Genomic DNA, 27,683 nt, shown 5'->3' on the forward strand with positions numbered 1-27,683 from the left:
AAAAAAGAGGTTGTAGGGGCCCCTGCTCTTAGACCCTTTAGTGTGGGGGCGCAGCGTGTGGTGAAAGTGGATGCGAGCATGTATGGTATTGGAAGTGTGTTATCTCAAAGATGTGGTAAGGACAGGTGGAATGTCTCTATTGCCTCACGCACACTCAATGACACGGAGAGAAAGTACGCCGTGATTGAGAAGGCGTGATTGAGAAGGAGTTGTTGGCATGCACATGGGCTGTGGAACATTTTAGGGACTACATTTGGGGTGCGAAGTTCATCCTTCAAACTGATCATAAACCTTTAGTGGGAATTCTTTCTCCTGGCGGTGGTTGGAATGCCACGGCTCGCATTGCCAGACTGGTGTCAAGATTGCAAGAATATTGTTTCAAGGTTGAATATGTGCCGGGAAGGAGTAATGCGGTGGCGGATTGCCTGTCGAGACTTCCACAGAATGAGATAAAAGAAGATAATGCATTTCATGAGATGGTGGAGAATAAGGTGAGAGATGGTTGGCCTGTCAGAGGTAGGGTATCGGCAGAGCTAGAACCTTTTAAGAAGATTAGAGATGAATTGGAGGTGGAAAACGAGATGTTGTTCAAAAAAGGGAAGTGCATTCCTCCTAGAGGCTTGGTGCAGACTATTTTGAGAATAGCCCATGAGGGGCACCCGGGTATGTCGTCTATGAAACGTTTGGTATGCACGTGTTTCTGTTGGCCAGGATTGGATAAAATGGTAGACAGGGTGGTCAGAGAGTGCGATGTTTGTGTGAACGCGGAAAAAATGTTAAGAACCATGCCTGCGCCTCTTATACCTGTTTCCTGGAAAGCTTCTCCTTGGCAGAAATTGGGATTTGATATAACTGGCCCATTCCATTCTCTTCCAGCTGATGCGCGGTATGCTTTATTGCTGATTGATTATTTTTCCAAATGGCCAGAAGTAAAAATGGGTCCGTGCGTATCAGTGGGGGTAATCATAGAGTTTTTAAAGGAAATGTTTGCTAGAGAAGGTTATCCAGAAGTTTTAATTTCAGATAATGGGGTCCAGTTGATGGCTAGTGAAACACAGAGTTTTTTTAAGTATAGCAACATTAAACATGTTACAACTCCATTGTATGAACCACAAGGGAATGGACAGGTGGAGAGGTTTAACCGTGTTCTTAAAGATAGCATTGTTTGGGCACGTGGTTTTGGGGGATTGTGGAAGGAAAAGTTGAGAGAAAATTGTGGCATTATCGAATTACTCCGCAGTCCACGACGAATGTGAGTCCTTTCAGGTTGTTGAGGGGAAGACATCCCGTGTCAAAATTATGTCCATGGTGGTTCAAGAGAAAGCAAGGCAAAGAATCGGAAGAGGTGTCTCTGGATGAAGTCAGGGAAAGGGTCAGGTGCAAGCAGACAAAGATTAAGGAAGTTCATGACAGAAAATGGAATGTGAAAGAACCCGATTTTGCAGTTGGAGATTGGGTCAAGATACGTAAGCCTGGGATCGTAAAAAAGACTGAAAGTAAATTTGGAAGGGCTCTTAAGGTGGTCAAGGTTTTGAGGAACAGTGTGGTTACGCAGGATGGGAAAGTGTGGAATGTGAGAAGAGTGGCGAAGTGCTGTGGTAACCATGATCATTTGGATGGAGGAGATTATGTTGATCACCTGGTGGCAGGTTGGAATGGTTTTGGTGAGGAAAATGCACGACCCGGGAAGTGTGGAGAAAGCAAAATGGATTATGGACAGTCTGTACCTGCGGAAACATCTGAGGAAGTAGGGTTGGCTGGGAATCAAAGGAATTATGCTGACAATGTCATAAACAGGGATTCTATTGCTTCAAGGGTGAAATGCAATGCGAGGAACCGTTGTCTACCTTTCAAACTTAGAGATTTTGTTTAATTGAAAATTCTGTTTAATATTGTATATATATTGTTTTGTATTTTCTATTTTCATGTTTTTGTTTTGTTGTCACTTTATTAGTTTGCTCGGGAAATGGTATCTTATATTTTTCTTTTTATTTGTATTCCTATTACTTTTAATTGTTCTATTTTATGAAGGGAAATGTGTTATATCTTAAGTGTATGATAGTACCCATATGGTTAGAACGCTGTGTTAGAATGTAGGATCCTAAGAATGTGGGGAGATTTTAGGAATCGACATTGAGAGGTTGGAGACGGCTACAATTGCTTTACTTCGTTTGATTCCAACTTCTTTACAGTTAGTTTTCAGTGGAAAAAATGTGCTGCGTCCATGTTGCGTTTTGGGCCATTTCCTGTCACAGGTACCCAAGTGAGGTAGTGTTTTTATCAGGAGATTTGAGGGAATGCCAGGTGGAAGAAAGTTTGTGGCTCCCTGTGGTTTCTAGAACTTTCCATCACGGCAATGTGAGGAAAATGTGTTTTTCTAGTCAGTTTGAGGTTTGCAAGGGATTCTGGGTAACAAAAGATGGTGAGAGCCACACAAGTCAGCCTACCCTAAATACCCTTAGGTGTCTAGTTTTCAAAAATGTACAGGTTGTCTAGGGTTGTCTAGGTGCCAGCTGAGCTAGGGTCCAAATTCTAGAGCTACACACCCTGGAAAAAGAGGGTCAGTTTTGGGTGGAAAAATGTTCTACGTCCATGTCGCGCTTTGTGACGTTTCCTGTTGCGGGCACTAGGTCTACCCACACAAGTGAGGTACCATTTTTATAAGGAGACTTTGGGGAATGCTGGGTGGAATGAAATGTGTGGCTCCCCACAGATTCTAGAACTTTCCATCACAGAAATGTAAGGAAAATGTGTTTTTTTTAACTAAAGTTTTGGAGTTTGCAAGGGATTCTGGGTATCAAAAAGTGGCGAGAGCCACGCAAGTCAGTCCACTCTGGATACCCCTAGATGTCTAGTTTTCAAAAATATATACATTGGCTAGGATTCCAGCTGAGTTAGGGTCAAAAATCTAGAGCTACCTACATTGGAAAAAGAGGGTCAGTTTTGGGTGGAATAATTTCCTGCATCCATATTGCGTTTTGGGCCTTTTCCTGTTGCGGGCACTAGGTCTACCCACACAACCGCAGTACCATTTTTATCAGGAAACTTGGGGGAATGATGGGAAAAAGGGCGTTTGTGGCTTTCCAGAGATTCTAGAACTTCCCACTACAGAAATTTGAGGAAAATGTGTTTTTTTGGTCAAAGTTACAAGTGAGGTACCTTTTTTACCAGGAGACTTGTGGGAGCATAAAACAGTAGAACATTTGCTATTAACAATTTGGTTTCCCTGGATTTGTGCCTTTCAAATGTAAGCCAGTGTATAAGAAAGATGACATTTTGAAAAATATCCTCAAAATCATACGCTGCCACTGGTACCCACAAATTCAGAGATGTAGAAATAAGCACTGCTCTTAAACTTTAGATTGTGTGCCCATTTAAGAAATACATAAACTTTCTTCATACACATTTGAACTCTGCCTGTTTCGCTATAAGAATTGGTCTATACTCTGCACTCAATGAAAACCCATTGTACAGTGCAGCTCAGTTGTTTGCTCTGGGTACCCTGGGTTCTTGGGGAACCTACAAACAAAATATATATCCGCAACAAGGGGGGGGGGGGTCTAACAGAAGAAATGGTGTATTGACTTTGTCAATCTGCCATTGTGACAAAAAGTTATAGAAGAAAATGTCACAAAAGCCAGACCCACACATATGACCCATTGCTGAATTCAGAATTTTGTCTACTTTTTAGAAACATGTCGCTTTTCAGAGTCACCCATGTGTTTCACACTGGTTTCCACCACAAACTGGAAGTAGATTGAGAGCACAACAAAGGGAAAATAAGCTATTGCTTAAAAAAATGCCAGAACTGTGGTACAAAATTTGCCAGATGCTCGGGCATCTTTTGTAAACCTGTTTGCTGACAGGGAAACCACTCAACTTCCGAGGTTCTTCCCTCTGCACTGGGCTCCAGAAGCGTTGGACAAATCACAGCATGAACCACACCATTCCCTCAGCTTGCTCATGTGATGCGTATCTGGAAGGGGTGGGCGTAAAGAAAGAAAAAAAGACAGAAAGAATTAAGTGTAGCTTTGTGGGCCACGTACGTGGGTGCTCTGGGAAGAGAAGACAAACGGGAAGCAAATTTGAGATGCGAATTATTCCTTGAGAATCGCCGTTCTAATGGCACGAAGACAAAGTTGCATTAAGCGTTTCGGGGTAGGGTCGTCACTGTTTCTAAGATCTTTAAAAATGTCGACCGACTAAGTAGCCAAAAGGTGCGCCACGGTCGACTTTTGAAGAAACGACGCAGCAAAGGCAACTCTAGACAAATTCTGCACGCGCATAAGTGCGATTAAATCGCTGTGCAAAAAAAGATAAACGTAATGTGCCCTTGTCAGATGCTGTCTCCTGACCTGATGTCAAAGAAGAACAAAAATCAGGCCTCTTTTATTCTTGCCTTTACTACTTACCCAGTGTATAAACATCAACGCTTATAGTAGAAGGCGTAGGAATAGACACAGAAGAAGGGCTGTGTAAACATATGAAAGACGCCCCAGCACAACGAAAGAAAGGCAATTCAGACATGATTTGCACTGCAGCATTTATGAAAAACTTTAAAATGTATTACACCGGTTTAAAGATGAAAAATCGTCCGTTTTCTTATTAAACAAAGATAAATAGAACCACGTTTGAGGTTTGACATAAGTACGTAAATCGAAGATCGTACTTTTTACCTACAACGAACTAGCGGACAGGAGAAATTTAGCCTTACGAGTCGCGGTCATTCCGAGAAAGGAACATTATCCGTTACTGTAAAGAAAGGCGTCCCAAAAACGTGATATACGCGTAGTTTTCTACAGATGTACCTACACTTTTTTAAATGGCAGTGAACATTTCCGTTGGTTTTCTGTGTGGACTTTCAAAATATTTGATTTACTTAGACAAGTAATAGTATGTTTTTTCCCAGAACTTTAATTGATATGAGGAGTGATACTGTATTTGAATACAAGACCTATCACTTCAACATGGCGCCATCGCTATGAAATACATGAAAGGAACTTCCGCAATCAGGCTCCTGTCAGCGGTTTTCTGAAAGCCAGTCCGTCGTCCGTCTCTAAAGTAGTGGTGGATGTACTCTGTGTAGAGGGAAGGGTAGGGGAGGGCTCTGGTCCCTCTATGCTAATCTTTGCTCTTGAGGAGGGACGGGGTGGGATACGCATGCGCCCTGGGCGGCGGGGCTGTGAATGTTTCCCAAGTGTTTGAAACTGGTATTTGGGTTTTCCACGTTGGATCAAGTGCGGCGGCGAAGATAGGAGAACCGTAGCGCGCAGCAGATGCCACCGAGAAAGGAAGAAGCAAGGACAGCTAGGTACCGGTGAAGCGATTCATTCAGTCGGAAGAGATCCTTGCACCCTGTGTGCAATTTTGTGCTGTCTGTGCGGGGTGTCCTGGGGCGGATAGCCTTCCACCCGCCCAGGGTCTACCTCACACACCCTTTGCTGCTAGTTGCGTGACCCTGAAGTGGGGGGCAGATGTAGTCTCCCGGGTCGGCAGAGGAGCGGGCAGCCAAGCAGACCCTCGTATATGTGTTTATAGATATATACATACACCGAAGAGAAGTCGAAGGGATTGCAGGAGGCAGATTCGGACTCTGCAGTGCTGAGGAGAGGAAGTAGAGCGAAAATGTTGAGTCCGGCAAACGGCGTGGACCAGCTGCAGATCGTGAACTATGTGGAGGACTATCTGGACTCAGTCGAGTCGCTGCCCCTAGATCTGCAGAGAAACGTCTCCCTGATGAGGGAGATCGACTCCAAGTACCAAGGTGAGAGACCGCCCCCTCCTCTCGTATCGCTTGTCTGCTTCTTGTGTCTGTTCGGGGGCTGCTGTGTCTGTTCGTCAGTTCCCTCAGTGAATCTGATAATTTAAAGGCAGCAATATAACTCGAGACTAACGGGGTGTTTCTTCATGTTGCGGGGCGGAACAAAAGGCTCTCCTACGACAGACCCAGTCCATCGTGCTTATGCTCTTACTCTGGGGTGCTGTGAGAGATTAGTGTTTCCTATCAGAATTGTGTGCTTTCAGGATAAAGCTTCTAGCGTGTGTACTGCAGGGAGAAAGGTGAAGCTGCCGCTTAGAGCGGCTGGCAGATTACAGCGCAGCAACGTCCAGGAATGTACTGTCTGCCCGATGCCTGTAGCTGAAAGGCTAGAATACACTAAATGTGCCTGTGCTGTCGTCCGCATGTATGTTTGATACGTCTGAAGACGATCTTACGTATTATTTCTCCACCTTTTGGGAAATGCCGCCAGTTTCTGTACAGATTGAGCTGCCCCTCATAAAATGATACTGGTAGGCGCTGTCTGCGGAGAGTGCTGCCGTTTTAATGCAGGACTTCGGCAGAGACCGGCGCCAAAGCGTGAGATCAAGAGCCATAAGGCTCGGTTGTAAGGATTTGAGGGCGAATTGGGTGATGTATTTTACTTTCTGTCAGCCGATTCCCATTTAGAGAAAAAGTAAGCAGTGTGATGTCTTTCCCGCGTACAAAAAAAGCAGAAACGTATTCGTTAACCTGAAGGGACTGTCTTTGTCCTTTGAATGTATTGTTACCATCGATTATTGATTTAGCCTTAGGTAGGTAAACAAATGACATTAGTGTTTTAATTTAGAGCACACCTCCCTTCTCTTCACGTTAGCGCAAGCCGCGCTTTGTAGGCGAGTTGGTTTCACGGAGGGTTTTATACCAAGGCCTCTGTCTCGTGCCCCGCCCACACGATCCACTGCGTCCTTCCTTGCTGGCATGGGCGCTCTTATTGGGCACCACTAAACATGTTGCTCCGCCTGTCATTGCAATTACTGCCAACCATTGTCCCGCAATCGGTAGTCATTTAAATATCAGCCCCGCCCCACGCCTTCTCCTGTGATTGACGTGGTGGTTCATGTAGACGTTTCGGTGGTGCCTAAGCTCTGAGAACAATGACTGGAATGTTGCTTTCGTGATATTCGGTTGTTCGTTTCACTGTTGCTAAGTGTTGTGTGTTATCGTGGTTTCTCCCTGACTAGCCTGTTGAAAGCAGGACCGGTGCGCCCAGCCCCCTTACGCACGTGTTCATTGTTAGGTCTTAGTTTTTTTTCAGCCACTTTTAAATCCCAATTCGGAGTCTTGATTTGCCGTGGTGGCTGTGCTAATAGAAGGCATGGGTTTTGTGACAAGAATTCTCCGTCAGCAAGCTCAGTCTATATATGGTACTTTACCGAGAAAAGTGAGCGCGTGGCACGGTTACTTTCCCTCCTCCCTAGTTGACAGCCCAACTCCACTCGCACAGGATGGTCCGACTATTTGATCAACGAATTCACATAAAGCTCCTTTTTTAAACCTTGGCAGTTAGGTTTCTATTTTAATACGTTCGGGTGCGTTACAATCGTTCATTATATGTGCTGGCATACATTTGAATTCGTGTCCGACAAAAATATGTTGCTTGATTAGTGTTGGCAGCTGTGCTTGTGTTGTTAGGGAACGCCAGCTACTTGCCCAGCGGTGCTCTCGTTGCACTTTCTTAAAAATGCTGCGTGTGGGCGGGCTGCCAATGGCTTCCTCTTGGTGGACACTGTCATCTGCAGACTTGGCGGTCAGATTGAAACCGGGCGTTGAAGTACTTGCGCATTGAATTTAAATCCATATGGAATGTTCCTTATGTAGGAGCCGCAAAAAAAAGGTAAATGTTTATACTTGAATGTGTTTTACAACATGCGTGCCACTGCCGTAGTTATTTGAGTATGGGTGCTTACCTACATAGAGAAAGTGGGGACGGCTCTCCTGTCATTTGCATGCCGGCGAAGTAATGGGAGTTACTCCTTTTCAACTGTGATTACGAAATGAGGCACTTTATAAGGGGCAACCGAATTAAATGGAAAATTGGATTATTACTTAGAATGCGTATTACCTTGGTTTCAACGTCTTTTTTGAGAGGTAAGTTCTCACCACCACCGGCGATTTGACCCTTTTTACTTGCCTGTACATGGGTACCCTGTTTAAAGTCTTTCTAATCCGTTTCCCGTACTTAGTAGATTGGTGCTCCATTTCAAGATGTCTGCAGAGTGCGGGCATTGCTTTTTCTTCTGTGTTCTGCGCTCTTTAGATGCAGCTCCATCTGGTGGCGGCTGTTCAGCAACCGGAGACAAAATGGAGGCGGTGCTGTCAGTGCGGAATGAATCCGGCTGACTGGCAGCAGGGTCTAAGCAGGGAACTGTTCCTAGATTTTACTCCTCCGTGCCGTCATGACAGCTGTCAAAGGAAAGGGCGAGACTTAAAAAAAAAAAAAAAATAATGGTTATTTTATAGCGTTCTTGCGAAGGTTTTCTCTCTCATACAATAATTCTCGCTCGTTTCTGTGAAGTTGGACGACGCAATACTCACGCATTTCAGTTGTAAATGCCCCTCTTCAGTGTTAACAAAGAATGTTATGTGTCCTTTTCATTAGATTATAAAACAGTAGTTGCTTTAAAAAATACTTAACTAATGTGTGCACGTGAATCATCTAGTTATAGTTATGAAACTAGATCTCATCTCTACGTTTCTTGAAAAAAATGTGCACATAACGTGAACTTCAGATTTTGCCATCATATTATCTGCCTGGATTAGGAAGTAACCGGTGGTGTGTATGGTTTTTTTTTTGTTTGTTTTTTAGCCAGTGCTACCGAACTTTTCCAGCTATGTATTCTGCAGACCCTTTCCCGACATATATTCTACACAGTGAATAAATGACAATAGTTACTGTGGTAGCTCAGCGTGCATTGATTCCGGGCGGTGGTTCAGTCCTAGGTCATGAAGGGCTTTGTAGGTGTGGGTCAGGAGCTTGAATTGGCATGTTTTCTGGATAGAGAGCCAGTGGCAGTCTCTCAGATGCTGGGTGATGTGGGTCTCCTTTGCCAGGTTGAGGATCAGTCTTGCTGCTGCCTTTAGCATAGTCTGGATTCTCCTCATGATTTTCTGTGGTGGTGCATGCACAGGGTGCTTTTTTTATATAAAGTAGTCGTTTATTCCTAGAAACGATTGTTCTGCAGCACTCTCCGCCCCCTTCGCCCCCTTTCTTATTTCTCACTGACTTAGTCAAGGCCAGAAGCAAGATCTACCTCCTGCACCTAAGGCTTGCTATGCAAGCCAAACAGGAGAAGAAAACAAGTCAATGCTTAGATTAATCTCAGCTACTGGCGATCATGTCCATTGTTTTTCACACACCATGCCATCCTGTGAACAGATTTCCATATTTTTGCATTTAATTACTATGCCTACTCCTTATGGGGGCAGTCCACCTCAATGCCCCCTCCGAAAGGGAACATAAGAAGCCCAAGACTGGTTTCAACCTTGTCACTAGAATGTAGCATGAGTCCTATGGCACTCAGAGTGCAAGATATGTCTTGGCATACCCTTTAAACTTAAGAGGTCACCTGCAACCAAAAACAAGGTAATGGAAAGAATGCTTGACTTCATATCGGCTACAGGCGATAGTTTGAGGCTGCTTTCCAGTCCATATATATATTTTTTTTGTTTGTTTTTTTACCCACCTTGCCATTCTAGACAGATTCCTGTCTTCTGCAAGTCAGTACTGATTCTACTGCTCATTATAACAGTCATTTCTTAACTACCAGGACCCTTCCAAAAGGGAACAAAGAAATAGCAGTTTGAGCATTTTACTGACTTGCACACATAATTTAACACAAAAAAAAAATGGGGATACACAGTGGTTCTTAACATGTGGTCTGGAGACCCCTGGGGGTCAGCGAGGCCTACTCAAGAAGTTTTCGACTGTTGCAAAATTAAAAATGATCAAAATGAAGATACAAATTAATAAAGTATATACACATAAAAAAGCAAAATTAGAAATGTGGACATGTTTTCTATATTTGATTGTGTATTAAACAATATATAGCAATATTTAAGCATTTCTTGGTATATACCTGTTCTTGTATTTCTGTGTGCTATGTTGAGGTGCAAATCATAGAAACTGCTTAGGGCGGTGGGCCTTCAGCTTCCAGTAATGACCTACTGGGGGTGGGGGGCTTGGATTTCAGCAGTGATTCATTGGGGGTCCACAAAAGTCAAACCACTGATATAGATCACAACATAAAAACCTGGACCGCTTATCTAATTCTCATGATCCTCCATCCACTGACACAAGTTATTTAAATCTTATGTCCAAAAGAAATGAAGTTTAGGACATCTAATTTATTCAGCCACTGTTTGTAGTTCCTAGAGGAAAGGTAGCACTGTCTTGATGTTTGGGCTCTGTGGCCACATAACTTTTGAGATTATAGTTGATAAAGTAGGGTGGAGAGCACAGATCTGTTTTCTCACAGAAGTTTACCACTAATTCCTTGATTTCATCATAATGTTGTACTATGGTGAGCGCACAAAAAGTTTTTCAAACGGTATAAAGTTGCCCAATGTGTGTTTTCCACGATTCTTTTCCTACTTATGTGATGATTAGGTCTCTAGAATCTGGTTTTAATTCAGTAGACCCTAACCTGTGATCCTTTGACCCCTAGGGGAATTGCAACCGTTAAAAACAAAAAAGTAATATTAGCAGATGAATAATAAAGTATATACATGTAAAACCTAAAATTGAGAATATTAACATGTATTGTAAATGTGAAGGAATTTGACGTGTGGGGGGGTGGGCTACAAGTTAAGTTCATAGCCTTTGCCACATTGGTGCTAGCAGCGCAAGTATAGCATACAGAAGGTGTATACATTCGTTGGCCCCAGTTGAAGCACTATTGTACTCTGAGAATGCATTAGGTATAACAAAAACAAATTGCAATGCTAGAGTCTATCATATTGCTTTCTCATTCATAAACAAAAGCACCTTACAAACACTTTAACCTTCCTGTTCATATTAAAATTTCAATTTTTGTATATTTTTTTCTTAAAGATATTTCAAGATTTGTGCGTTTGTTTATTGTATACTTGTTTTTGTAGTTTTGTATATTTTACTTCGAACTTCCAAATGTAGAAATTGCTTAAAAAGCTGGGGGCTGAGGATCCCAATGATGATTCAGTGGGTGTTCACACAAGTCAAAAGTTAAGAACCACAGCTTTTCTCCCTATCATGTTTTTACATTGTTATTCCATTTTAATACTATTTTTATGCTTTGTAATCTTACTTTTTTGTGAATGACCCGTGTTGACAGCTAATAAATATAATATAATCTGTTCCATGTGAATGATAAGTTGATGCTTGATCACCAGGTTGAATTTATGGTTTTACTGTTTGAACCATAACTCCACAAAGTGTGCTGAGAATAATTAGTTCACTTTATCACTTTTCTTAATTTTATCTTTTCTTGTGCTGTTGCAGAAATCTTAAGGGAGCTTGATGAATATTATGATAAGTTCAAGCGGGAGACGGACCCTGTGCAAAAGAGGCGTTTTTTACATTGCATCCAGAGAGCCTTAATACGGAGCCAGGAACTTGGTGATGAAAAAATTCAGATTGTCAGTCAAATGGTGGAACTGGTTGAGAACCGGACTAGACAAGTGGATAGTTATATTGACTTTTTTGAAACATGTCAGGAAGCAAATGACAGTACGAGCAACAGTGGCAAATCCCACCAGGAGAAGTCCAAAAATGACACAATCGCTTCATCAGAGAAACCAAGTAATAAGCGATCCAGGCGGCCAAGGAACAATGAAAACCGAGAAAATACATCAAACAATCATGACCGGGATGACCTTACGCTGGGCACTCCCAAGGAAAAGAGAGCCAAAATGCCAAAGAGGAAGAAGAAGTCCAAGGCCAAAGCAGCAGAGAGAGAGGCTTCCCCAGCGGATCTTCCAATTGACCCAAATGAACCAACATACTGCCTATGTAACCAGGTTTCCTATGGAGAAATGATTGGCTGTGATAACGATGAGTGTCCCATTGAGTGGTTTCACTTTTCCTGCGTGTCACTTAATCATAAGCCAAAGGGCAAGTGGTACTGTCCAAAATGTCGAGGGGAGAATGAAAAAACAATGGACAAGGCATTGGAAAAATCTAAAAAAGAGCGAGCATACAGCAGGTAGCTTCTGACTTTGCTGTGAACAAATGGACAATAACCTATTCAAACCATTGTATTTATTGCTAAGTTCTATCTAGTTTAGGTGCAGATATTGGAAAATGTAATTTTTTAAAGACTGTTCAGTAAAACCATTCCTTTAAAAGGGATGGCAATGAGAATATATTTTTTTCACTTGGTTGCTTGTGTTCTTGCCATAAGTAGGTAGTTAATAGGATGGCTTTTGAAAGGTTCACCTGGGTGTTATTTTGCACCATCAATAACTTATCGGATTGAGGAACAGCAATTACATCAAATGCATAATTTCATTATTTGTATGGCATATATGCCATTTTTCAGCAAATTAACAAAAAACATTGAAGCCCGCTTGTGTTTGTATGGCGCCAAGTTGTAAATGTGATTTCCTTTGAAGAATGGCCGTATGTAATGTATGAGCAACTTAGGAACATTTGCTACATTTGAAGTATCTTTGTGATTGGTAAAAAGCAAATGGCCTTTTCTTTTTTAACAAATGCTTTCAATTTTATAAGGAAGCTATTTTATACACTGGCCAAATTCCAGAAGGGCCATTTTAAAACGATGAAGAGTTTTTTTTTTGTTGTTGTTGTTTTTTTTTTTTTTTTTTACATCTAACCTGAAAGTGGTTGCGAGGAAGAATTTCACTGTCGAGCTTTATACAGTCACAAATATTGTAGCAATCTTCAACATGTATAGGTTGTATATTATGTAAATTATAGGTGGTATTGCACTTACTGTATTATAATTGAAAATGCAGCCAGATGCCATAGTGTAACTAGTGGGCATTTCATTCTGTATGTATAATTGTACAGCTGCGAGATTCTAAAATAAATGAAAAACTTAACACTGCAGTTGATTACCATAATGGTATTTTTTATTGCATTACTTGTTTCTTTAATTACATTGCAGTCACTAAATGTTTTGGACTTGTCCCTAAAGTAAATTACAGTTGCATCTTTGAACTATTCTGTAATTGTTTTAAATCTGTTTCTTTTGGATTAATCCGATTCTTTTTAAAACCTGAAATGATAGCGTGTTGGTCCTTGCAATCTATTTCCTTATATGGTGCAATTTTATCTACTAGAATTCATTTGCTAAACTGTCAATATGTTCACCCCGGGACAGTTCTAAAGTATGTCTTCAGCCACAGTGGTATTTCGATGAGGTGAATATGTGCCAGTTGTCCATTTCACTGACTGCACACTGACTGTAGAGTCGCATGACTGATTGAGACTAATAGGCATATATCATTGTATTAGTCTTTGATATGCATCACTGAACGAAAACTATTCAACATTCTTGTGACCTGATCCACTGCAGGACCCATGGACGTTCAGCCTAACGTGTCCCAAAGTAGTGCTAAACAAGATAGCTGTAACTGCCTGTCTTTATTGATGAGGTGTACAAACCTTGGACTGCTGTGGGTGACTAGAGTTTACAAGTCGCTCACCGAGTAGCGAGCAACAGCATTATGATTGCAAATGCCCAACAGGAGCAACAGTGTTTCACAGTAGTCTGATGTAAGTATATGTGTATCCTCGCTTAGGCTATCCCATGGCAGAGCCTGGGGGGATGAAGGATTGGTGATGTTAGACTCACCTGCCTTTAACATTAACAGTCCTAAATTTCGGCCACACCTGGAGATGCGTTTTAACATGCACTGGATTGTACAAAATGACTGGGATGACTGTAACATGGGAGAAAATACTTGCAAAAATAGAGAATGAAAGTGTCTGTAGCATTTTAACTAGATATTACAATTCCAGGACTTGGTCTTTTTGCAGTCCTTCTCACAGTTCTGATACTCCAGTATTGAAATGAATGGGTGCTTGTTTTTAATTTACAGTTGTTTGTTTAGGAAAAGCATCTGAACTGTTTTCTTTATAGAATAAATAAAATAAATATCTGTAGGTTCTGGCCTTCCTTATCCATTGATGCAACATACGAGTACCCAAGCTTCTGCCTCACCACCCTGTTTGAGACCCACCCTTTGAGCCTGTCTGCTTTTTTTTTATTTTTTTTTATTTTGGGGGGGGGGGGGGGGGGGGAGGGTGCGTCCATCTGTTATTTCTCGAACCTCCAACCAACTGTGTTCCTGTGATCCCACTGGTGCCTGTCGAACCCACCCCACACCGCATACATTGTGCTGCCTTTTAGGTCTCTGCTACAGACAGCTGTACATTATATATACTTACAGTGGGCTTTGAGTCATCCCTTTGCTCACGACTGGGTAGCTTTGTTGCTTATTTATCTTCCTTGCTCCTAATTCAATGGCTTTCCTCCCTACTCTTGTCCCACCCAGTAGCATTTAGGTCCGAGTCCTCTGATAGGATGTTGTATCTATCCTTACAGATATCAGGACATGTTTGCGGTGCCTTCGGAGAAGAGTGGAATGGGACTATTTTCTCTCTGCCCCCCCCCCCAACACCTCTTTTCCTCCCTTTCCCCAGACTGACTTTATTTTTGTTTTGTTTAAAAAAAACAAAAAAAAATCCTTCCTTCAGGGCCACAAGCAGGTGCCACATTTTTTGCTTCTTTTTCCCCATATCCTGAAGTGGTGGCCTGTGCATGCACAGTCTGTGGGTACCTACAAAGAATTTTGTGTGTGTGTGTTTTTTTTTTTTCTTCTTCTTCATCAAATGCCATTAAAAGATCGATGATGGCCATATGTGAACATTATTTATTCAAATAAGGCAACATGCATTCAAAGAAGACTACTGCAGAATCATCTAAGACTGCCCTCTCGAAAGGCATTTGTTAAAACATTGTAAATACATTGAAAAATGGCTGCTGTTGGCGCACACTCACTGGGGCAGCCTTATTTAGGTGCATTTAGTAATGTCATAACCAGTTCAGCAAATCTTTAATTGATTCCTCAGTAATGGTATGTTATGTTACAAGTATCAATATAGCAGTTTTCGCCAATTACTCGGTCTCTTGACTCCTTGTGCATACATTAGATATGTGATTGGGATTTGTTTACCGAAAAATTCTTCACTGGGGTAGCTACATTGGTGTGGGTGGTTTGGTGGCGTGGATTATCCCTACAGATTTGTTTGGTAAAGGGAATGGGAGAGAGTGGGTCTTGCAGACTTTCAGCTTAACCCTGGCATATGTGAATGTTGAACACATGGTGGTTCAAAGTGAGGTTTTGTCTTGAGACCCTCCACCTAGATTATGTCAGTAATGTCACATTGGGGACAAGGGTCTTGTGCCCTTCCACACAGCATATATTGTAGTATGTCGTGGTCTTTCTTTTGCAGTATTTGTGGATCCTCTGTGTGTTTTTTAGGTTGCAGCCTACCAGGCAGCGCAGCTGTCTGGTTTGCTAAAGACATCTTGGGGACTTTCAAAAAGTCGACCCAGGAATGCATTCTGTCCGTTGATTACCATTGGCTTTGTGGTCTGTAATTCACATTTTATGGCATTCTATTTGTTGGCTTTATTTGCTTTAGGCTCTCCAGGTTCAGTTAGTCCCTGCTGTTGCCTAAAATGTGTTTACTGTATCCTTCCGCAAACTCGCTTTCTGTTAACCAGCCTTTAAATCTTGTTCTTATTTTGGCACATTTGCTCTGCATTCAAAGGCCAGGGTCAAGTGTCAGGCGCAGTCTTCCGAGGGCGCTTGTTTACTTTTCTTCCTCTGGCTTCAAAGTGAGGATTTATTTGACAATCTTCCTGTATACAGGAGGCAGGAAAGAGGTATTTTTTCTAGCATGCAACAACATTTAAATAAACTGTGCAAGTATTTCAGAATATGTCAGAATTAGTAACACAAATAAAGCACATTTTATGTTTTTTCTGAAGTATGCTGGAAACAAATAGTTTAATATGATCAAAGCAAATCACTACACTAGGCGATGGAATTTCCACACACTTTCGTTTGTGTGGTGTATAGTTTTATTAATAAAACTTTGTCTGTGCAACTGTAATGGTCATTTCAATTGAAAATGTGTTGTCTGCGTAATGGCAGTGCGCTACGATACCATGCATACTCTGCTCTACACCACTCCACTCTGCACCTCTCCACTGCATTCTGCACCACTCATTTCTGTGCCACTGCACTCTATGCCACTTCACACTACACCTCACTTCTCTACCATGTACTACTCTATGCCAATGCACTCTACACCACATCAGTCTACTCTGCACAACTCCAGTCTATGCCACTGTACTCTACGCCACTCTGCAACACTGCACTTTATGCTACTGCACTCTCTGCCAATATACTCAGTGCCAATGCACTTAACTCTGTAACTCTCAACTCTATGCTCCTGCACTGTACACCAATCTAATCTACTCTGAACCATTGCACTCTGCCACTGCATTCTACACCACTTTACACCGTTACACTCTGCCACTCTTCAAAACTGCCTTCTACCCTGCACCACTCCACACCACTTCTCTCTGAAACAATCTACTCTGCTCTTTGCCACTGCACTCTAAGCTACTCCACTCTGCACCACTACTCTTAACCACTGCACTCTGCACCAATTCATTCTACCCAACTGCACTCTACATCACTGTACTCTATGCCACTGCTCTCTATGCCATTCTACTCCACTGCGGCACCCTACTCTGCAACACTGCACTCTGCCACTGAACTCTACTCCATTCTACAGTACTTGACTGTACTCCGTGCTACTGCACTCTACAGCACTATCTTCTACTCTGTACCACTCTGTCACTGCTCCCTGCCACTCGACTCTGCACACTATGTCACTCCATTCTGCTACACTCTACTCTGCGCCACTGCCCTCTGCATCACTCAACTCTACGCCACTCCACTCTGCGCCACTCTACTATGCCCTATGCACCACTCTATGCCACTTCATTATAGAACGCTGAATTAAATGCCACTGCACTCTACGCAACTATACTCTGTAAAATTCTATGCCAAGCGCTCCACACCAGTCCACTGTACTATATGCCACACCAGTGTATGCAACTCTATGCGACCCCACAGTATGCCACTCCAATACACAACACTCAACTCTTTCCCATTCCACTTTCCGAGACTACACGCGACTCCTCTATGCCACAAACCTTTAGTCATGCTGAACATCAGCCGTGCTAGTGTACAAAATGGCTAAAACAATTGGTGAAACCTATTGACTTTGCCAATGCTTGTTTATCTTGGTTATATTATTCCTGACCCTGGCATTACTGGAATCCTGCCTTCCTGGTTCATATTTGCGTTCATTTCATACAATTGTTTTGTGTCTCTTCGGTCTGCCTCTACTCTTATTTCCTATGTTGGCTGGCCCTGAGTGATAGTTCACATGCTCACTTTATCTTTGGTTTACTGCCACCAGTGCTGTCCTCTTTCTCCAAGTTTTCCCATTCCTTGCATTGCCACCCTTTCAGAGCAAACAGAGTAGATAGGTTGACAGCTAAACCAATAATGAGAGAGGGACGCACCCTTACAGGGGTAGCTCAGCGGAGAATGAAACGGATATGCCCTTTGCGGCAGGTGAGCAGCAGTCCTGCTGTATGAAAAGGGTGAGGATTAGGTTTTGGTTTCTGCAGTGAACAAAATATCTATAAACCGTGCAAGGGATTTATAGCCAGAGTAGGGGTGTCGCTTATCTGTCTCTGGCAAGGTAGGAATAACAGTTCTGATTGAGGATTAGTGACTTAGTCTGTTGCACAGGCCTGTGAAGAAAAGAGTCTGCTCCCTGCTGTTCTATTCATTTACCTAAAGACATAGGCAGGCCTCCTTTTTTCTTACTCAGTAATCAATACATTTGCTATAGAGGACAGAGTTGGAGAGAGAAGTGAAAGGCATGGGGTGTTGGACGTATGGCTGTCGGTTATTTTTTTTGTAAAGAGTTTGAACTCAGACAGCTGCCACATGACGAGCATTTCTGCCCTGCCATCATACAGCGTCAAGGACTGTGTTAAAATCCAGGTGATGACTGTCTAACCCTGGTGTTCCTCCCCTCCCAGCACCCCAGTTTATGTACAGAAACGAAGTTCTAGGTCAGCGCCTTTCAGCTGTTATTCTTTTAAATGCACTTGATTGAGTCCATGGGCCATTACGCTACTTTGGCTGCATCTTGCATATAGTACAATTTGAGTTGTCTTACTTTGGCCATTCAGAAAGCCCTGGATACGTGCCCAAGGCTGTTTGTATATCAAATATTAAACTTAACCCGAAAAAGGACCAATTTTGCCTAACTTAACGAATGCTGCTCACCACGGAAGTTTTCACCCAGACAGCCATATGCTTCATGCAACTTAGCTACTTACTCCAATCAATAGCTCAACTCTCAACATATCGTTCAACTTGAATACAACTAACCACTCCAACGCCCGATCTATCCCTGAACCCCACACCCACACACCACGCTCACCTAGTCATGCTTTTGACTCACCCTTACGCATTTTCCACTGGAATGGAACATTACACTGCCATACAAATTCTCAAACATTATTTGAACAAACCACTCGTACACATCACCATCAGGTGGATCCCAGCAACTGAACAATACACTAATTTGCGCTCACTCCTTGTATAAACACATTTTCACTAACATAGATCTTGCACCACTGCACAACTCCAAAAACGTGAGCACACTTTGCTAACTTACCAGCGTTCACAAGCCGACTGCACAGCACACATATCAGAAACCCCAACCACGCAACACAGCCCAGCACTAATTTTATGACAAGACCGGGGGCTCCTATTATGCATTTCTTTTCTTATTTTATTAAACAGCAGCTGCAGTCAAGAATTACAACTCCCATGAGGCAACAAAATGGTGGCCAATGGGAAGCTAACTGTAGTCCAAGTAACCCACCAATCACCAACAGAATAGCCCTATAATACATATCTTGACTGAGAACAGCCTTCTTTTCTTGCTGCTCGCAGTCAAGATAAGTATTTATTTTCTTTATACTTCAGACGGTAAACTGTATGTATGTTACCTGTCAATAGTGTTCATTTGCTTCTTTGCTGTTAATTGTAAGCGCGTTATCACACCGCGCTGCGTGCCCTGATTTCAGGCGGCTTGTAGCCGCATTTCTATTGCCCCGCGCGCGCGCTGTCCAATGTTCATTTTTGCCGTTAACTCTTCAGCGCAACCGCCATTTTATACGGCGATCGCACTGAAGTAAAGGATTTCGTTTTCTTTGCTGCCTCACCTCACTTTGAAGTCGCTTTTATTCCTTTCTCTGTTGTCGGCTCCAGTTTCGAGCTCCCGGACCTTCCGACGGCTTCTAAGGGGCTGTATTTAATCCTTAACTTGTTTCCTGGTGCCTTTCCCCGCTCAGAGGCGGGGTTAGTCACTCCAGCCGGCCTGTGAGGAGAAAGTTAACCCCATAAGCTCCTTTACCTTTCCAGCTAGTTTTTACCTGTAAATTCTGTTTGTTATCGATAGCTCCCCATTTTCCCATGCTGCCACAGAGGAGGAGGAAATGATTAAGGAAAAGCTCAATGATTTTATCCAGTCTTCAGTGGAACAAGCAGTCTCTGCTTCTATGGATAAATGATCTAAGACATTACAGAATTCAGTTGTACAATTAATGTCTAAGACGATGCTGGCCCACTCTGCGGGGGAAGGCAGAGAGCGTCGAGGAATTTTAAAAAATAAGACGCCGCTTTTGAACAGTGAGGATTCCTCACACAAGGCGGAGGACATGGTTCCTCAAAGGCCTCCCTTAAAGGAGGGGATACTTTCAAAAACATCGTCAAAAAAATGCGCAACTAAAACAAAACACATTACACCCATTGTGATTTAAAAAATGTTAGACTCTGATGATGATGAGGCGCATGATAATTACCCGGACTCGGATCTTTCCGATAAAGACAATAGAAACTCCGTCTCTTCTTCCCCTCCTCCTAAGAAAGCAAAAACTCAAACTCTTTCGAGTTCCAAGACATCTAGAGTTTTTTTTACTCTGAGGGTGAACCCATGTTCGATCCCAATGATATTCAGCACCCGCTCTCTACTGAGTGGTTGCCTGCGGATCATGTGGCAGAATACCTCACTTCCAAGTTACGCTCTCCCCTTGACAAACAGGTCAGGTCAAAACTCAGGTCGGAGTGTCCACGTCCCTCTCTTCCTTCAAAGATCACAACTACTCCCGTTATAGACGCCTCCCTCATTACCTTCTTTTCCAAATTTGGAAAGGACCCTTGAAAGGGAGTTGACAAAGCCTGGTCTACATGCCGGGATAAGCTTTTGGATATGATGGCCCCCCTAGCCCGTATTTTTGATATGGCGGAAGCAGCCCACTTTGACTATGCTATCCTGGCTCCTGTTGAGTTGTCATTGTGGGCACAAAGAGCCGTTTGTTTATTGGGGGAATGCTAATTGTGCCATAACCCATGAGCGTAGGAAAGGTCTATTACTCAAGTTGGACCCTAAGCTTGTCAGTTTGGCAACCTCAGATCCGGGAGTCAAGGCGGAGGGTTGCCTATTTGGAGAATCATTTATTAAAGAACTTACTAAGTATGTGGCAACGTTCGCTTCCCTGGACAAAGCCCAACAATCTTTAAAAAAGGTTTTTTCCAGTCGGGTTTTCTCCAGGGATGGCAGAGTCAGGAACCGCTTTGCTGGCTGATCATACAGCAACTAGTCATCCCTTTTCTATTCCGGTGGGAGCTGGCATTACTTTTTTCCTTCCAAAGTGGCAGTCTCTCACAGAAGATCCCTGGGTTTTGGACACAGTTCAGGGCTATACTATAGAGCTTTATTCAGAGCCTTTTCATGTGCTCCTCCCTCATCTGCCCCAATTCTCGTTGGAAATGGAAAACATGATTTCCATGGAAGTTCAATCTCTTCTCCAAAAGCGTGCAATTGTCCCTTGTTCTCTCAATCCTTTGTCAGTTCAGTTTTTCTAGTTCAGAAGAAAAACAAGAAGATGCGTCCGGTGATCAACCTCAAATCGTTCAACCAATTTGTAGTGTACCGTCATTTCAAGATGGAAACCATCCTTCATCTCAGGGATTCGCTTTTTCAAGGCGTTTGGATGGTTTGTTTAGATCTCCAGGATGCTTATCTCACCGTACCTATGCATCCAGTTTAAAGACATTTTTTACAGTTCCAATGGCACGGTCAAATGTATCACTTTTCGTCCCTTCCGTTCGGTCTGTCATCCGCCCCTTGGTGTTTCACAAAACTCATGAAACCAGTGGTAGTCTCTCTCAGAGCTCAGGGGGTCAGACTAATTATCTACCTAGACGACATTCTTCTTATGAACCAAAATCACTCAACCCTTCTCCATCATGTTATTCTAACCTCTTCGCTTCTATCTGATCTAGGTTTTATCATCAACAACGAGAAATCTTCCCTGCTTCCAGTCCAAAGAATAGAGTTCTTAGGTTTCCTTGTGGATTCCGTGTCCGCCGTTCTTCTTCTCCCTTCGGCAAAAATAAAGTCTATCAAATCGGAAATTCTTCAGACCTTACGCAGTTCTTGCCTTTCCATCAGATCTCTAGCAAGAATCATAGGCCTCCTATCCTCTTTAATTCAAGCTATCTTCCCAGGCCCTTTACATTATCGAGCTCTCTAAAGGCTAAACATTCGTCATCTTCAAAAAGGGTTCGCTTATTTGGATTCCGTTATCTTAGATCAAGATTCGCGCATAGAATTGCAGTGGTGGATAGACCATTTAGACGCTTGGAACGGCAGGACTATCTTTGCCTCAGCCCCAGATCTTGTATTAGAATCAGATGCAAGTCTGCTGGGTTGGGGAGCCCGGTGTGGTCCAATCTCGACTGGGGGCACATGGTCTCTAGAGGAGTCAAAGTTGCACATAAATTGTTTAGAGATGCTTGCCTGGTCCTTTGCGATCAAAAGCCTTGCAAGAGACAGGGTTTGTTGTTCAGTTCTGCTCAGGATGGACAATATTTCGGCGGTTCGTTACATAAACTGCTTAGGAGGAACAAAGTCCAAGCCTTTAGCGGAATTAGCGAAAGGGTTTTGGGAGTTTTGTCTTCAAAACAAAATCTCAGTCCAAGCAGAATACTTACCAGGCAGTTTCAATACAGTGGCAGAGTGGCATTCTCGAGACTCAAGCGACTGGAAACTTCATCGCAACGTTTTCCAGTCCATCTTCCGCAGATGGGGACCTTTTCGTGTAGATCTCTTTGCGTCCCGCCTCAATGCGCAACTTCTGCAGTTCTTCAGCTGGCGCCCGGATCCCGCAGCGCTAGCCTTCGATTCTTTTTCTCAGGATTGGTCAGCCTCCCTCAACTACGCTTTCCCTCTTTTCATGTTGATTCTGCGTTTGCTAGAGCAAGTTTGTCGTCAACAGGCTACATTAGTCCTAGTTGATCCCTTTTGGCAGTCACAACTGTGGTTCCCCACTCTTCTGGAACTATGAATTGAACCCCCGTTTCTTATCCCTTCTTTCCAGTCCCCTCAATCTCCTAACCCTTTCAGTATGGAAAATCTCAGGAAATCCAACTCTTTCCCTTCTATTTCAGCAGAAGCTTCAAACCTCATCGAGCTTTCCTGGGCTCCTGGAACAAAAAAGGTGTATAAATCAGCTTGGTCTCCCTGGAGTAGCTGGTGTCTGGGAAAACATATTGATCCTGTTACAGCAGATGTAACTTTCGTAGTCAATTTTCTTGCAGCAGAGGCTAGCAAAGGCCAAACTTATCGTACTATTAACTCATATAGGTCTGCTATATCTTCTTCACACATTTTCAGCAACGGGAAACCAATCGGAGAACATCCTTTGGTGTGTCGCCTATAAAAGGGAGTAACATTTTCTAATCCTCCTAAACCTAAATACAGTTCTTTATGGGATGTAAATGTTGTCTTTAGTTTGTTTTCGTCTTGGCCGGACAATGAGTCCCTACCTCTAAAAAGATTATCGGCCAAGTTAGCCATGTTGTTGTGCCTGGTTTCGTTTAAACGTCTTTCTGATGTTAAAGCTCTAGACATTACAGCACAGTCTTTTACTCCAACAGGTGTTTTATTCAACATTCTCAGACGTACAAAAACTGGTCTTTCCTCAGTTTTCTATCCTTATTTTCCAGACCACCCCAAATTATGTGTTGGCCAGTGTTTAAAAGTTTATGAACATCAGACAGCCGATTTGAGGACTCCTTCCTCATCACAACTCCTGATTTATTTCAGGAAGCCTTACAAACCTGTATCCTCTCCTACTCTAGCTCGTTGGGTCAGATGGATTATGACCCTTTTAGGTATTGATACGTCTGCTTTTGGGGCTCATTCCGCTAGGGGAGCTATGGCTTCCAAAGCTTTTTGGGCTGGCTCCCGTCTGGAGGACGTTTCTCAGATCGGCTGACTGGTCTAATGATAATGTATTCAAAATGTTTTATTGCAAGCCTGTTCACCATGCTTCTCTAGATGTTATTGATTTGCTTTGAAATAGCATAGTAGGAGCTTCCGGTCTTGTCAGAAAATGTAGATTTTCCTAGTAAATTTATGAAGGAAAGTCTTAATTTTATTAAAGACACGGAGGCGAGTATTATCCCGCCTCTACAAATTCTAATGCTTATTATTTTTTGTTCCCTCACAGCAACTTCTTCAACAACTCCACAATCTTCCTCTTAAGGATCTCAACGTTCTACACCTCGTTTCTGGTGCCACTCCTTCTACGGCGTCAGTTTCCAACTTTCAAGATTCCAGGGTCCAAGATCTTCCACATTCCATATCTGGACTGTTAATTGTGGTTCAAGAACCTTTGTCGGTGTTCATGGCGTTATGTATTTGTTGGTCTATTATTCCACTGTTTAGCTCTTAATCTCGCATAAGAAAAGAGGGCTGTTCTCAGTCAAGATATGTATTATAGGGCAATTCTGTTGGTGATTGGTGGGTTACTTTGACTACAGTTTGCTTCCCACCGTTTCGTTGCCTCATGGGAGTTGTAGTTCTTAACTGTAGCTGCTGTTTAATAAAATAGGAAAACAAATGCATAATACTCGCCTCCTTGTCTTTAATAAAATTAAGACTTTCCTTCATTAATTTACTAGGAAAATCTACATTCGTGCTCATAGCACACCACCACAGACTACACTAGAACCCTCCACACAAGAAGCACTCTCTTCCACAGTCTTCAAACCATAGAGCCTCATAGCACCCCATTCCTTCCCTGCAATTTAGGAGATTGTGCCTCTTTAAAATCCATTGCTACGCCGCACAGCAAAAACAAATGGCAAACACGAACTTTAATCTTACACAGTTGACTCCATGCCAGAATCCAAACGTGCTGCACAATACTATATCATCTCTTTTTATCTCAACTGTTATATCGCAAACCACCCTCATTACCTTACACTTCACTCCACAGCTCAGCCTATTGTAATAAGTCTATACTGTATGTCACTTCTCATTGTAGGCATCCACCCAGCAATTCATAAACACCTTCTGCGTTTTACGAACGTCACAGACCCTAAAACCTAGACACAACACGTCACTCAAACCGCACTACTGTCTGCTTGAGTGAACCCCCTCACTCAACTGCAACCTCTTCAGCACAGTCTTTGTAATTTTAAACGGACGGTCCATTTTTGTACCTTTCTTAGAAAATCTCATTAACGTCTCCACTATAGACTATTCATCCGCATGCTCATCCCATATCACCTTATTCATTAGAATCACCAATATCACCACAGATGAGACCACCCTCCGTGCCGGTCACCCTACTCCCTCTTCAGTTCGCCATTTCAGCATCCCACATGCTTCATACCAACTATACAGTTGATAAAGTGACAGTGGTTTTCACTGGATCCCTACTGTACACACAGAACTAGAGAATCCTGTAGCTCCCACAAGAGGGGCATGCTCGATTCGGCAATTTTTCTCGCAGACTCAACTGAACCCAACACTAAAAATTCCTTAACACAAACCAAACTTGCGAACCTCACACACGATCGCATCCGACTCTGCCGTCCCCCGAGGTAACACCTCAGACCATTAAACTACTACCTACCAGACTCCTCACACATCATACTGCCACCACAGTGGGTCACGTACACACTCAGCACACACCAGTATTCAGAGTACCAATCCAAAAATGAACAAATTCACCTCTGCCCGGACTACCAAGTGCACCATTACTCCAATCTGCCACCATCTTACAATTCGCTGATGATTACACCTCTGTTTGCCTCTATTGATTCACCATAATTCATAGCCCACATTTTTTATCAGCTCACCTTGATCACACATTTGCCCCTACAACTCAATATAACCGACTGAATGTCAATCACAAGACCAACAAACCTTATTCCACGTAACCCTTGTATATAACCTAACCAAAAACTGAGCTTCTTATTTGGCAGTGGCAAAGAAGGCATAAACTGGGTGAGGCCCCGATCAAACTCACCCTCCTCACAGAAGTGCGACCTAATTGAAAGATTAGCTCCACTGCCCCATGCCATACTTAACAGAATCTTTCTACAAGTATTGCCCAAGATACAACACCCTACATCTGTACACTAACTACACGGGATTCCCGCTGAATCCTCAAAACAGAACGCAGTAATATGGCTCCAGGAGATTCACTAGTGGAGTAAGGGAAATTAAACTCTGGGTTTGGGACAGCATGCGGCACCAGCGACAACAGGTAAGGATGCATTCTCAGGATAGAACCTCCAAGACATCCAGAATACAAGTTCTAAGTGACGAAATGTACATGTCCTGGCTCAAGGATGTAAACTTTTGTCAAGCGACACATCAACCCATCATGAGGAAATGCATCATTCTCGACTAGGCTAGCTTGAGGTACTATCAGTACTCCCTGCAGCATGAGAACTATTAGGATCCATCAGGTGGCAGCACTAAAATAGCTGATATGGGTTATTGGACCCCGTCATCACCGCTGTCAATAGCCAGTCAAGAGGCATTCAACTACCTATTCAGAATTGGTTAGTTTTTGAAGTTGCAAGACGAAAGATCCTTTACAAAATATTCCCATGGGGACAGTCCCCTAATTTCAACACAGACACACATATAGGATTGGCCTCTCACCCCACAGAGATTCTTCAGAGATTAATCAATCGCAGACAGCAGCTACGTTTTGCCCTGTAAAGCTGTATATCTTTTTACATACCCTGTATCAAAATTGTTACATAGGCTAACACTACCAAACCAGAAACTCATACCTGTTCTCTAACCCCAGGCACCACACACATTAGCATGTGCTAGCGAGGTCGATTTTCTTGTTCTTGCCTGTTGTAAACTATATACATCGTACATACTTGTACTGAATCCTCTGGTGTTTGGCACTGCTCGAGACCTACCTGGTCATTTGGCAGAACCTGGACAGTTTTTCCATACTTCTGATCCATTTCATTTACATTATATTGTTGCCAGTTTCTTCCAGGTCCTATCCAATGCATCACATGTAGACATGTAATATGTTTCCTACAATTTGTGAGCTACAGTAACATGGATGGTACTGCATTGTTCAGCGGAACCAATAACATAGTTCTTTTACAACAAAGTCCCTTCAGGTTAGCCCATGAGCAAAGGACATTGTCATTAAGTCATGTTTTTTTTCTTTATTCCTTGTGCCCTAAGTAAGGTTCTGGCTATATGTGCGCCCCACATAAAGGCACAATGTAAAATGTAATTTTACACTCTGTCTGTCGTCTGGTATCTCTTCTGCCTCTATTTGCTCTAGAGGAGAACTATAGTTCAGTTTATGTCATCAACGCTACCCAGCTCGCCCTCTAATGCCACCCTTTTCCTCTGAACCTATCTTCTAAATCAGAGAAAATCTTACAGCCCTTAAATTAGGCTATTTTTTGTGAGGACATAAAAGCATTTTGGAAGTGGTCATTTTGCTGATGTCAATCTTGTACATTATGTTGTGTGGTGACTTTCTCCGGGCCTGTAGTTTTCTCCTAAGTGTGCTTATGAATGTGTGATTGCATTGATCAAGGAGGGAGCTTTCTTTTGCTGTGATAGGCATAAACCAAGCCATGAGGGGCCATTTTCAGTGACATTATGTATGTAGAGCCTTGAGGGACCAATTTCAGTGACACTGTGAGATCTGGCTTATTCATGTCTACCATTTATGGAAATATCTCTGGTTTGCTCCAATTAATTGTCTGCCCTGTTAAGAACTGAAAATCATGTAGAGTTGCTGAAACAAAATGATCTATATTCTAAGTTTATTGAAGACTGGTTGATAATGATATTTATGCAATAAATTCAGGCTTCTTTCACTTGCAACATCATACCATACTGCCCATGCCATTGATCGGTCAATTCTTAAGGAGAACAGCTGCCAACCCTGTCTATTGACCCTCTGTGGCCGAAATAGTCTTTAAAGTATCTTATTTGTTTTAACAGTTGACGCTGGAGAATCATTTAGCATTTGATGTAATTCAGCAACCCCTTGCCAATACTTTTTTTTTTTAAAGATTCTGCTTAACAGGAACAACCAGTGCGGTAAAGAGCAAATAACATCCCTACTCACAACAAGGGGTACATATTGTAGGCTTTTGTCTTGTGGGGAAGCAGAAATAATATTGGCATGTACCACTGGATTTCCCATCATTCATCTGCACAATAAGTGACATCACTGGATTTTCCATCATCTATCTGCACCGGAAGGGACATTCCTGGTTTCCCACCAAAACTGTCTTTCAAAGAGGAAGCCAATCAAGAGGATTATATTTCCCATCACCCATCTGCACAGGTAGTGATATCACTGATTTCCCATCATCCATCTGCACAGGA

The 27,683-nt window shown here is 42.7% G+C and overlaps 1 protein-coding gene across 1 annotated transcript; it reads left to right on the plus strand.

Moving 5' to 3' along the window:
- Window positions 1-5,157: 5,157 nt before the first annotated feature.
- Window positions 5,158-12,866, plus strand: ING1 (inhibitor of growth family member 1). The gene is made up of 2 exons (XM_069205124.1): window positions 5,158-5,764; window positions 11,298-12,866. The coding sequence occupies exons 1-2, from the start codon at window positions 5,626-5,628 to the stop codon at window positions 12,002-12,004; spliced, it is 846 nt and encodes a 281-aa protein (XP_069061225.1). The 5' UTR covers window positions 5,158-5,625; the 3' UTR covers window positions 12,005-12,866.
- Window positions 12,867-27,683: the final 14,817 nt, after the last annotated feature.

This window comes from Pleurodeles waltl, chromosome 8 (assembly GCF_031143425.1).
Source record: "Pleurodeles waltl isolate 20211129_DDA chromosome 8, aPleWal1.hap1.20221129, whole genome shotgun sequence".
Lineage (NCBI taxonomy): Eukaryota > Metazoa > Chordata > Amphibia > Caudata > Salamandridae > Pleurodeles > Pleurodeles waltl.